The following is a 14,124-nucleotide window of genomic DNA, read 5'->3' as shown; positions in this document are numbered from 1 at the left end:
ATGAGAGGACATGATTTGAGAGTTAGGGGGCAGAAGTTTAAGGGAAACATGAGAGGGTATTTCTTTACTCAGAGAGTGATAGCTGTGTGGAATGAGCTTCCTGTAGAAGTAGTAGAGGCCAGTTCAGTTGTGTATTTTAAGGTAAAATTGGATAGGTATATGGACAGGAAAGGAGTGGAGGGTTATGGGCTGAGTGCGGGTAGGTGGGACTAGGTGAGATTAAGAGTTCGGCATGGACTAAGAGGGCCGAGATGGCCTGTTTCCGTGCTGTGATTGCTATATGGTTATAAATAATGCCTTAATTTAAGTAAAATATCCAAATGTACTTCACAGTCATATTATCAACAAGATTGAAATGAAACAACACAAAGGGATGTTAGATTTGAATACATAAATAGGTTTCAAGTAGAACATACTGCCATGTGTGATGGTAGAGGCAGATACATTAGAGACATTGAAGAGAAACTTGAACTGGAAATAAAATGGAGGGCTGTATGGGAGGGAAGCGTTAGATTGATCTCAGATTAGGTTAAAAGGTTAGTACAATATCGTGGGCCAAAATGCCTGTAACTCTGCTGTAGTGTTCTATATTCTAAGTAGTGCCTAGCTGGAAGATAATAAGATTGAGCAAGTGAGAGGTTTAGTGAGTGAACTGTAAATATTAATGCCTTGGCAACTGAAAGCATGGGTGCCAGAGGCAGAATGGTTAAAATCAATGATAGCAAAGAGAACCAGAACTGGGATAACATAGCAGTCTTAGAATTGAACAACCCCAAGGAAGGACTAAAGACAAGAATGACAATGGTTAACTTTTGACAATGGTCAATGACAATGGACAATGCATTGGTTAAGCAATAACTATTGAGAACAAAGGGGATGGACATACTGGAATTACTGCATCAGGACATTGGCACTAGAATTTTAAATTATCTCAAAACTCTGGATTGTAGAATATAGTGCTTTGGGATTGATGTCCACAGGTCAACCAGGAAGTGATCAAACAGAAGCAGGTTAACCGAAGTAGGGCATTAATGAGTTATATTACAGAGACAGAAGCAAGTAGATGTGGTGATGGAATGGAAAGAAGACTATCTCAGGTCAACAATGACCCTCAATATTAACAGTCTGATTTTGGTTCAGACAGTTAACAGAGTGAAAGTTAGAAAAGATAATTAGTGAAATATGTAAAGACAATACATTTCCAGTCCCCAACACTTATTTGGAAGGAATCTAGGCACATTGAATATTGGATATTGGCAATGCCGGATGACAATTTGGAGACAGTGTCAATGGTTGAGAGACACAATGGTAAACTGGAGCTGGATTTCTACAGAATATTCATTGCAACTGATACAACATTTTTGGCTAAATGGCAGCATGCTAATATATAGAATGGAGAGAAAGACAGATCTTAAGAGGTTATGGCCAGGGAGCAGGTGACATTGTCATTCTGGATAAGTCTTTGTACACACTGGATTGAACTGAATCAGTGAGGCTCCATCCAGTCGGACATTAGCAGGCAAAGAGGTGTTGGAGGAGGGTAGTGTGACTAACTGATGGAAAGAATAAAAGCAGATCAAAGAAGTTAGAAGGCCGGGTCTGCTTCTGTCACTGCGACAAGTTATAATTTTTAAGCTGTGGGATCATTGTGGGTAAAGTTGAAGCATTAAATTGAATGGAAGGACTCAAATATGGTATTCTAAAAGAGACAGGCCACAGCACATTTGAGAACAATGCAGTGGAAACAGAGATTGGAAATGAGTGTTAGTTTACTAAATTGAACAGTCAGGAGCTGTTATGTAAGAGATGGGATGATAGTACCAGAGGAGTCTCATTAGGAAATCAAGCTGAAACATGTGAAACAAGATAAAGGGCTGTAACAGGGGCAGATTTCAGAGCTGTGGGGAAGCTGTTCTATAATGTTGGTGATAAAGAAATCAGTGGATTGCACCTTACCGGGATATCCTGGCATTTCTGGTTGAAACTACCAGTGATTCTGGCACATGAGACAACTTCATTGAGGATAGTAAGGCTGCAGAATAGATAGAGAGCTTCTTTTTATGAATGGTATTTTATTTTTTATTTTATTTCTTTTAATTTTCTTTTTATTAATTTTTGTACTTCTGGGTACAGGAGAGATTCAGAAACATTTGAAAATGGAGAAGGTCTTGATGTCCAGTAAAGCTGATCAAGATTCTCTGAACTATTAAAAGCTTCCACAGATGTTTCTTGGCCAGGGCACATTCTGACCAAACCACTTTGCTCATGTTTGCAACAGTGTGTTCAACGGATGCAGCCCTGTAGCAAGGTTTGGGAGAAATATGTGGTAGTAGTATACAAAGCCCAAGTATGACCTTGTGTTGTGACACATATTCAAATTTGGGTGTCTACAACACCGCTTCAATCTTCTCTTGTGACTTAAGTAAGCCATTCTTGTCAATGACATGTCCACAATATGAGATTTCATTCTTGAAAACCTCATGTTTCTCTCTCTTTGTGCTCAGACCATACTTACCCAGCCTGGTAAGCACTTTACTAAGGTTCTGGTGGTGCTCTTCATCATTTTTGTTAGTCATGATGATATCATCAAGATAACATTGTGTTCCTGGGATATCTTGGAGCATTTGACCATTGCTCTTTGCCAAATTGCTGGAGCTGATGCAACACCAAAAATGAAACAATTACACTGGAACAGTCCCTTGTGAGTGTTAATTATGAGGAACTTCCTGCTTGACTCCTAATCTCCATTTGGGGCTTGTGACAGATTCAGTTTGCCTTTCATTAGGTCTACTTTCAGATTGTCTTTGGGGGACACTTATTCGCCTGTGCAGATCTCTAGCTTCACTTAGGTCTTTTTCCAATGGTAGCTTAGAAAACAGTCTGTTGTAGTTAACTTCGGAATTTACAGACAAAGTTGACCCTGTATCCAGCTACACTTTCAATTTTACATCAAACACATCTGTTGTGATCCCAATAATTTCACAATCTGCTTCAGCAATGCTATGCAGTTCCAGGCATGACAGCTCATCTTTGTACTCTCTGTTGTCTGATTCAGTTTCACATTCAGTCACTTTGTACTTTTGTTTAGTTTATGTTTGAAGCGTTTCACTCTGCGTAGTTTTTCTCTTTGGTTGTGCCTTTTGTCTGCCCTGCACATTCTCTCTCTATGACCTTGTCTGTGATACTTACTGCATTTTTTTTTCTTTGAACCGATAGTCATTTGCATCATGGGAGGATTTGCCACATGGATGACATTTTTGGGTTTTTGCACCATTCATGGTCACTTTTGTGCATCTCATATTCTAAATTAAACAGAGCACCACCCAAAAGACTGATTTAGTTATGAACTCTTATTGTTTTATTGAATATGGTTCAAGGGAAATGAAATGTTTTGATACATAATACAGTTTTATGCTACCTTAATCTAAAGAGAGAGAAAGTATAATACGTGGATCAATTTCTTTTAGCACAATGACTCCCCTTAGCACTATTTATTGATTGATAACTTACCCATGCACATTGATCTGTTGTTCTCTCTCTGCAAAGTCAATAAACCAGTTAACCTCACCTCTATATGTGTGTTTTTATTTAATTGATATGTAGTTGTACAGCCACAACAGGCTGTAAATGTATTTTCAAGTTAGGAAGGTTTTTTGGTGGTATCCCTGTGCAGCCCTGTCCTTTGCCAGTTCCAAAGATGCCATTAGAGTTAATAACCCCAGTACATTTTGTAGATAGTTCACTACAGTAACTGGGTGAACTAGTCATCAGTGAAGGGAATGATTGTTGAAGGTGGTTGATAGGGTGCCAATCAATTGAGCTGCTTTATCTGTTTGATGTCAAACTTAATGAAAGTTATTGGCATTGAACTCATTCAGGCAAGTGAAGAGTATTCCACACGTACTTGTTAAAGCTGTGGGTGAAGAAAATTGCAGGAAGGGCTTTCAGAAAATCTAATTGTAAAGAAAAGAAACTAGAATGTATTTCCATTCAAGGATAATACCAAAGTAATGAGGAAATTTTGCAAATGTAAGTTTGGATCACATTGTGGCTCTTGTAATCCAGCCAGATCAGGCAATGAACATTTTAACCAGATAGTCATTTTGTATATTCAAGTTCAATATATCTTTAGAATGTAATGAAGGAGAAATTAGCTATCTACCAGAGAGAAAAGCTAAGATGAAAAAGAATAATTAACAATACAGTATCTTGACTAGTCCATTTTTTCTGTGTTAGGTTGCTTTCCTCAATAAACTATTTCCTCCACAGTATTAAGCAGCATATCCAAATAATGGAGTACCTTTGATTTCCCCAAGAATCTCCCCTGTATTGAGTCCAGCCATCTTCTCTTTCCAGTCCTTAGAGAGAAATTTCTCGACACAGGATGATTCTGCAGAGGGGAAAAATACATATTATTTAGAAGAAACATTACTGCTGAACAGTGAAAATATTTGGTGATCCTGGTATGGCATTTGATCAACATCTGAAATAATAAATACTCTGCTAACAAAGTAAATGCTTAGCCTAAACAGTAACTCTGTAAATTTCATTAATAATTGCCAAGACTTTCATTCCATTTGTCTATGTGTGAACCATGGGTTTCATGGACCCACAAAAGAAAGCAGCTTTTTGTCCAGACCAAAGTGACAGTTACATGATAGTTATGGGAAACAGAACAGTGTCTGAGGTTGATCAGTGTTTGAGCCAGAGCTTCATCAGATCCAGAAGTATTTGATTCTGATATTAGGACTCAAAAAGAAAATAATCCACTGTCCAGTACTGACAATACTCTCTTCAACAGACAGAAAAATGCTACCTCTTACTATCATATTTGAAGGTTTAAACATGGATTGATTCAAATCTAGCTACTTTATTAGTAGCTCTTATAAAGTGGCCACTGATCATGTATTTATGGTCTTCTGTTGCTCTAGTCCATCCACTTCAATGTTTGATGTGTTTTACATTCAGAAATGTTCTACTTGTACACCACTGTTGTAATACATGGTTACTTGAGTTACTGTCACCTTCCTGTCAGATTTAATCAAGCTGGCCATTTTCCTCTGATGTCTCTCATTAACAGGGTACTTTTGCCTACGGAACTGTTGCTCAATGGATTTTTTCTTTTGTTTCTCGTACCATTCTCTGTAAACATGTCACAATGTGCCCTAACGATATTGGAACCCAAGTGCAGAGGAAAGACAGGCTCTAATGTAGTGGCAATGATGAGAGTTTATTCATAATAATCCAAAAGAACATCGGTGGCTCAGCCAAGTGACACTGTGAGAAGTAACAGTCTCTAAACTAGAACCCTGCGATTACTGTTAATCGGGAATCCTCTTAAGTAACATAGAATTATTGAGTCTATCAAAATAAACTTAAGCTTAAACAGAAAACACCAAAAGACTGTGTTACAAAGAGTGAGTTACTGGAGGAAAACACAAGGAACTCCAAATGATTAGCAATTGTTATTAAATAACAATTAACCAATTCAAGTGCTCTATAAACCTTGGAGCCCAACGCTCTTCAGCTCATTACAAAACTCTAGAGACCATTGTGCTTGAAAATCCCAGGAGCCTCACGGTTTCTGAGAGACTACAACCACCTCATCCATCACTAACAAACATTTCACAATCAAACTCACTTAGATCTCATTTCTCCTCCATTCTGATGTTTGCTCTGGACACAACTGAACCCCTTGACCATGTTTGCATGCTTTTCATCATTGAGTTGTCGTCACATGATTGGCTGATTAGATATTTGCATTAACAAGGAGTACCAGTGTACCTAATAAAGTGGCCACAATGTATATTTCACATCACTATGGTTACAAAACGTTATCCCATGAGCTGTTAAATGGAGCAGTATTATTCAGCAAATTAAATGCTACAAGGACTTCACTTTCTCCTCAACATTACTTTCAACTTTTTTTATGCCAAGTCAGTTTTTTCATTGACTTGCCTTTAATTCTATGAGCCTTGATCATTTTTGAAAGCTTGCAATTTGAATTTCATCAAATCTCCTTCTGAAAATCTTTAACTAAAAAAGCACCTGCACATTTAGTTACCTGCTCGAAGAATTCTAGTGAATTTGTGAGGCATGAACTATTGCCTCCTAAATCTATGATGACTATTCCTTATGGCTCCTTTATTCTTTACGTGAACACTGATAGCATCTCATAAAATCCTCTCAACCATTTTTCCCATTATGAATGTTAAGTGAACCTGCTGTTATTTCTTAATTCATCTCTTGTTCTTTTTCTTTATATTGATGAATAACATACACCGTTCCCTCATCTTAAACTATAATTCCATCATACAGTGCCTACAAAACATTAATCAGAGACCTTTACATATCTTTGAGTTGCTGAGGCATATTTATCTATTCCAGGTATCTGAAACAAAAGTAAAATCTTCAAGTTCCTATATCAGAGATGCTTCGCTAATACCTACACATAGATTGATGAATCAAAATAATTGACATTTGACAAAAGACTTCATTTGTATAAAAGGAATGAGGAGTTAATGAAATTTATTGATCCTTTGTAACATTTCAACTCCATTCAACATTTGAAGGAGCTATCAGAGAATTTTCTCTGCATTCACATCCTACAATACCAAAATGTCTAAGTTTCTCTCATTATAACCCACACCTTTTACTCTAACTGTGCACCAACTTTTTTCTTATATGCAGTTTAATCACCCTAAATGGCATGGTTGTTTTACCAGCCTTCTCCATTTTACCATGATGTCTAGTTCTGGGTTACACAGCCCGAAACATCAACTTCATTTCTAAAAACGGTACCTGACCTGTTCAGTCCCATACATGCTGCCTGACCTACTGAGTTCCTCCAGCATTTTGTGTGTGTTCCTGTGGATTTCCAGCATCTGCAGAATCACTCCTGTTGTTGGCTTCTAGATTATTTCTGACTCTTCATTGAGCTTTCATAACCCTGACTCTTATTTTTCTAACAGAGTTCCTTTTTTTAAAAAAAAAGGAAGCCTTCCAAAGATAAAACTCAATTTTCTTCAAGTATTTTGCCTCCTAGTTTAAATTGCAAGATTAAATTTCAAAGTCAATTTATTATGAAAATACATATGCGTCACCATATACTACTCTTAGATTAATTCCCTTGCAGGCAGCACAGCAGAACAAAGAAATACAATAAAATCAATGCAAACTGCACACAAAGACTGACAAGTGAACCATGCGTGCAAGACGACAAAAATATGCAAATACAAAAAAAATGACAATAAATTAAAAAAAATACTGAGAACAAAAGTTGCAGAGGCTTTGAAAGTGAGTCAAGAGGTTGTGTTCAGTTTGAGGTGATTGAAGTTGTCCATGCTGTTTCAGGAGTCCGATGGTTGAAGGGTAATAAGTATACCTGAACCTGGTGACATGGGACCTTATGCTCCTGTACTTCCTAACTGATGGCAGCAGTGAAAAGAGAGCATGGTCCGGATGGTAGGGAACATTGATCCTTTCTTGTGGCAGTGCTCCCTTTAGATGTGCTCAATGGCAGCAAGAGCTTTATTCTGTGATCAACTTGGGCTGTATCCACTAATTTTTGTAAGCTTTGCCAATTTTGGGCTTTGGTGTTTCCATGCCAGCTTGGGACACAACCAGTCAGGAGATTCTTCATTGTGCATCTATAAAAGCTTGTTGAAGTTTTGGATGACATGTCAAATCTGCACTAAGAAAGTAAAGCTGCTTCAGAGCCTTCTTTGTAATGTAATTTATGTGGGAGTTCCTGGACAGATCTGCCAAAAAGATAAAGCCAAGGAGTTTAAAGTTACTGACCCTCTCCACGTCTGAACCCCTAATGAGCACTGGCTCAAAGACCTCTGGTTTCTTCCACCACCTAGATCATTTCCTCTTTCTCTTTGCCAGTTTCTGAAATTCAAACAGGACTTTGTTGACTGAATGTTCCTTTGTCACAGACAAGGAATTTATTTTTATTTTCATAAAGATTGGAGAGACAGAATTTGTGTGGCTTCAATCATTTAAGACCCATGGTTTACTTGCAATTCCAGATGAATATTTATTTGTGGGATGATTATTAATCATATGGACATTAGATTTCTTGTTATCAATCAGTATTAGTTTGTATTGAAAGCTAAAACCATTGATTGTTTTAAATAGCAGTTCCAATCAGGGTAAAACATTTGATTAATCAATAGTAACATACACAACTTATCAAAATTGCTCCAGAAATTTGGAAAATTTAAAATAATTTCCAAAAATAAAACCATTCTTAAGTGCAGGAATTAGCTATTAAAATTAGTCTTCATATTTTGTGAGAAAGTTTGCATTCATTTTTGCTTTCTTTTGTAGAATTTGTAGAAGTTATTTTTGTTTGTAAAGCAGTGATGTCTATTGACCATTTCCCAAATATACCGGTAAATATCATCATAAATGGAATTAAGATCATGGAATTCCATGATGTATATATTCTTTAATGGATCTGACCTAAATCATCATCTCTGATCTTAACCCCACAAGGCCATTTTTTTTCCAAGGAATGCTGATCCATTCCAGGTATGTGTTTGTGCAGTGTTGTCACCCTTCCAATGCTTTATCTCATTGACTCTTTCCTTAATGTAAACCTATAAACTGATTAACACCTGGCTAATCAATTTGTGATGATTAAGCACCCAAACCTCTAAATAACTAGCATGCATATTCCTGTGAGAATTGCTGGAAAGTGAAGGAGGGCTTAAAATCTTAACAGTCTAACAGACCTATGACTATCCTGTTAGACTGGGGTTCACAACTTGGTGTCCATAGACCCCTTATTTAATGGTATTGGTCCATGGCATTAAAAAGGTTGGGAACCACTGCTGTAGACTAAAGCAAAAACACTCTTCCTGCTTATAGTCTTACTGAAATATGGTAACCGCAAAACCCTTCACTTCCCACTTGAGCATTCAGCAAGATGTCAGATGGTAGTAGTCACCATAAAATTGGTTGAAGAAGTAGGTTTTTAGAAGATTTTTAAAAAGAAAGCTCTGAGTGACAAGTTTAAGTAATTGCAGTACCTAGAAGACAGGTTATTGGAGCCTCTGCTACTAGTGGAAGGTTAAGATGTTGCACAGAAGGTCTACATCTTGACATAAAATCTTGGGTGGATGTAGAGCCACAACATGCAGGCAATGGTTCTTGTATGAAAGTAGCTGAATCTTACTTAAAGGTTCAGGGTTCTTACAACTGCAAGGAAAAGGACACAGACCTAATGTAAACAAATCAGATTTCTCAGAATCAGGTTTATTATCACTGTCTTGTATGATTATGGCTCCTTAAGGTTGTAGTAGCTGGGGATGATAATGGGAACAAGCTCCCACTGCCTATTAAATGTTTCCAAAGACGTGTGCCTCAAATAACCTCTAACAACCAAGTCCAGATCCTGGCCTTCACGTGTGCCTTAGCTCCCAGGCCTGGCAGAACAGTTTCTACTGACAGAAGGGGCAACGGCGGCTTACTGGCACCTTAAAATCAGTTGCATCAGGCAGATGGGGATCATCAGCCATGGCTGTCAGCTCATCTAAAAGAAGGAAAACTCTTATCTCAAACCTCCAATGCCTGGCAGCTGCATGCACTCATGGGGAAGGCTTCGGGAGTAAACCCCAAGGGAAAATTCCAGAGCTGGATTCCCTAAAGCAGTCCTGCTTTGAGTTCAACACTGACTGGTAATTCCCGCAATACTGCTGATGCCAAACTGTATCGGACTCTGCCGTTCCTTTGGATTCATCAAATGCGTAGAGAGGGGGAGTCTGGTACATGGACAAAAGCCTGTTCCGCAAATCATACTGCCCAGGCTTGAGTATGTAGACAGCTAGGACATAATATCCATGGATGACAATGACCAACAGAAGCCTACACTATGCATATGATGTGAAGTTGGTTATTTTGTGGCAGTGGTACAGAGGAAAGACATAAATTACTATGGATAACAAAACAAATAAATAGTGGAAAAAAATTACAAGGGGGTGTTCATAGACTATTCAGACATCTGATGGCAGGGGAGGGGGAAGAGGGCAAGAAGCTGTTTCTGTAAGTTGATAAAAAGGTGTTTGGAGAAAGTGGACTATTCTTGCAGTAATGTGTTCTGCAATGACTCCATCAGCCAACACTATCTCTATAACTCCAGGTCTCACCTGGTCTTATTAATGTTAAGACCCAGAGCAAGTGGCTGAATCTCGCATCCCTACATCTACCACTTACGCCCCCCTCACCCTGGATTCTGCTTGCACATGCAAGGCTTTGAAGATAAGGAAGGGGATTTGAAAATTCATGTTTTGGGAAAAGGTCACCAAGGACAAGGGAACAGGCAAGCTAAGGAATGTGGATCTCTGAGGAGACATGAACATTACTGAATCTAGGAGTAACAAAAGCTTCCAAAAAAATATTGGCAGAGGTTGTGGAAACACTACTTGTCAAGGAAAGAATGTGGGGTCAGAGCAGAGAGCCAAAGGGCCAGAGAGGAGACCAGGGTAACAGACCAAGAAACTGAATTTTACATAATAGGCTACAACTATTATAATAATATTCTATAATATTAACTATTACTACTATAATATAAGAATCAGAATCAGGTTTAACATTATTGGCATATGTCATGACATTTGTTGTCTTTGCAGTACTTAATAAAAGAAAAAGTTCAATTGCAGTGTATGCATATATATGTGTGTGTATGTATGTATGTATATATATATATATATATATATAGACAGAGAGAGAGAGAGATAGATATAGATAGATAGATATGTGCTAGTCAAATAAGTGGAAAAATAGAAATAAGAATGTAGTGAAATAGCGTTCATGGGCTCAATGTCCTTTAGATAGCGGAGAGAAAGAAGCCCTTTCTGAATCTTTGAGTGTGTGCCTTCAAGATTCTGTAGCTCCTTCCTGATGGTATTAATGAGAATAAGGCATTATCTGGGCGATGGGAGTCCTTAATGATGGATGCTGGCTTTTTGAGGCATCACTCCTTGAAGATGTCCTGGATGCTATGGAGGTGAGTGACCACAATGGAGATGACTAGGTTTACAACTCTCTGCAGCTTATTTCAATCCTGTGCCTGTGGTGAAATACGTGTGCCTGTCTGGACACGCCCCCTGCTGACTGCTCCTGTGGCTCCTCCCACAGGCCCCTGTATAAAGGCGATCTGAGGCCTGATGCTTGGCCTCAGTCTCCAGGACGTAGTATGATGGTCACTTACTTCTGGTTCCTTCTTCCAGTCAATAAAAGCCGATATCTCGTCTTACGTCTCAGAGTGAGTTATTGATGGTGCATCAGTGCCATAACCAGCACTCCCTTGCCCCAAACCAGACAGTGGTGCAGCCAGTTAGTATGCTCTCCACGGTAAAACTATTAATACTAGTATGTAATATTAACTATTATATAATAGGCAGAACAGTATTGCTGCCAAGAGACTGGAGTTACTGTCTGAGGAGGTGGAGATAATGCAATGGTTCCAGTTATCCTGATGCTGAACTGGAGGAAGTTATGACTTACCCAGTCCTGAATATCTGACAAGGAGATTGGGGGCTTGATAAGAGGTAATGCACCCAACATATTGATGCATATACAAAGAAGGCACGGCAGTGGTTATATTTCATTAGGAGTTTGAGGAGATTTGGTATGTCACCAACGATACTTGCAAATTTGTACTGTGGAGAGCATTCTAACTGGCTGCATCACCGTCTGGTATGGGGGTGGGGAAGTGCAGTTGCGGCACAGGTTCAAAGTAAGTTGCAGAGAGTTGTAAACTTAGTCAGCTCCATATTGAACACCAGCCTCCATAGTATCCAAGACATCTTCAAAGAGCAATACCTCAAAAAGGAGGCATCCACCTTTAGCCACTGCCATTACCCAGGTCATGCCTTGTTCTCATTGCTACCATCAGGGAGGAGGTACAGAACCCTGAAAACACACACTCAATGATTCAGGAACAATTTATTCTCCTCTGCCATCGACTTCTGAATGGACATTGAACCCATGAATGCTAACTCACTACATTTTTATTTCTATATTTCCACTTCTTATAACTATTTTTAATAATAGTAATTCACGTTTTTTTCTAGTTTTATGTATTGTATAGTACTGCTTCCGCAAAGGCAATCAATTTCACGACATATGCTGGTGATATTAAACATGATTCTGACAGAGAAGTATAGCGGGGTGTCATACACCATACCTTTAACAATTATACCACAAACTAAGGATCAGTCCTTGTCCCTATGGCTTAGTACCACATATAGCACTACATTCTCCTACTCGAAGTGTTCCTTTTGCTTCCAAAAACGGTGTTAAATATCCCTGCTTATCTTTTGTCTGCGCGTCACTAGTCTCATTTCCCCATCACCGAAGAAAGGGATTTGTCATGCAGTTTTAAGTCAGAAGACGAAAAAAAATGTCTTACAAAAAAAAATCAATGATCATATTCTCATATTAAATAATTGGTTCTACAGTTTGGGGAAAATATGCACTCATTGTTTAGAATATTCAGTCTCTGCTGTCTTATTGATACAGTTTGCAGTTTATTCAAAGATGAAGAGTTATCTCAGGCTGACAGCTTTAGAAAGGTAGATCAGAAGACTGTCTGCGCTGATAAGCAGCACTACAAAGGAAATGTTAAAGCGAGCACTAGGTAAAAGATGACATGAAGTATACGCTATCAGAACCCAGCAATGAAAACAATTAACATGTCTTCTCATTGCAATGAATCATTGCTGGAATTCTGTTTTCCCTTGCAAGGACTGTGATAAAGAGCATGTTGCTAACTGCCAGACCCTGGGCTCTGAAGTCGTCTTCGAATCTAGGGGTCAGCTTGTTCTCATCAAGATGAACTTTTGCAAGCTCAGTCTGGCATGTTCTTTTTGACAGCACAGATCAGTGCCGGGACCCAGATATCAAAAACTAAAACAGAAGATCAAAGAATGCTTACCAAAGCCTGTGTGCATCCCCATTAAAAAATACATGCAATATTGCATAAATAAATTGACTCACCGACCTTTATCCTGGTGGGGGGGGGGTGCTACTGGTGGATTGCCTTGGCCTATAAATCTGGAATCAAGGGACAATTTCATTCTATATTTGTCTTCACTCCACTTGAACATGAAAGGTTATAGTTTCCAACCATGTTGCATGGCAAGAAATGACTTGTTCAGAAATTAAAGAACCTCATAACCATGAGATAGATTTGCGTTTTGCATCACTTTGCTTGTGGATCAGTCAACATATCCATGTGATATTTTATTTCCTGTTACTTGAATTCTTAATGAAAAATACTTAAAGTACTTCATGAACAAAATGGTGTGCTGAAAAAAAAACTCAGAGGATATCCAATACATCTATGTGTGCCTCCCTTATTAATGTAGAACTTAACAGCCCTGATTAAAATGGGTCACTCTGACATCATTTTGAGACTCAATACCAACAGGTACAAGCATGGCTTGTAAAACACTGTCCTCCAAAACTAGATAGCTACAACTTTCAATGACTTTCACAACTTGATAAACTGCATTTGTTTCTTGTCAGAGATCTTGTCCGTTCTTCCAAGAGCAGCAGAACACACACCAGTCCCCATCGAGGACTCAGCAGTGGAAAGCGTGAACAGTTCCAAGTTCCTGGGTGTCAACATCTCTGAAGATCTATCCTGGTCCAACAAATTGATGCAATCACAAAGAAGGCATGACAGTGGCTATATTACATTTAGAGTTTGAAGAGTTGAGGAGACTTGGTATGTCATCGAAGACTCTCACATATTTCTACCAATGGTCCATGGGGAGCACTGGTTGCATCATCACCATCATGTATGGAGGGGCCACTGTACAGGACTGTGAAAAGCTGCAGAATGTTGCAAACTCAGTCAGCTCCATCATGGGCACTAACCTTCCCAGCATCAAGAACATCCCCAAAAGGTGATACTTCAGAATGTGGCATCCATCGTTAATGAACCCCATAACCTAGTACATGCTCTCTTCTCACTGGTACCATCAAGGAGGGGGTACAGGAGCCTGACTCAGTGTTTTACAAACAGCTTCTTCCCCTCTGCCATCAGATTTCTAAATGAACAATGAACTCATGTGTACCACCTCACTAATTTTTGCTCTCTTTTTGCAC

General features: G+C 38.8%; 1 protein-coding gene across 23 annotated transcripts in view; it reads right to left on the bottom strand.

Annotated features, from left to right (window-relative positions):
* sox6 (SRY-box transcription factor 6) overlaps positions 1–14,124 on the bottom strand; it is a 602,254-nt gene that overhangs the window by 236,719 nt on the left and 351,411 nt on the right. For all 23 annotated transcript variants that reach the window (XM_059975754.1, XM_059975761.1, XM_059975763.1 and 20 more), the window contains one exon: positions 4,301–4,390. In XM_059975754.1, coding sequence (XP_059831737.1) covers positions 4,301–4,390 — 90 coding nt within the window. The remainder of the gene's footprint in view (positions 1–4,300; positions 4,391–14,124) is intronic.

The sequence above is a fragment of the Hypanus sabinus genome, chromosome 7, assembly GCF_030144855.1.
Source record: "Hypanus sabinus isolate sHypSab1 chromosome 7, sHypSab1.hap1, whole genome shotgun sequence".
Taxonomy (NCBI): Eukaryota; Metazoa; Chordata; class Chondrichthyes; order Myliobatiformes; family Dasyatidae; genus Hypanus; species Hypanus sabinus.
The sequence above is the reverse complement of the archived record's forward strand: the minus strand, read 5'-3'. Positions and strand labels throughout refer to the sequence as shown.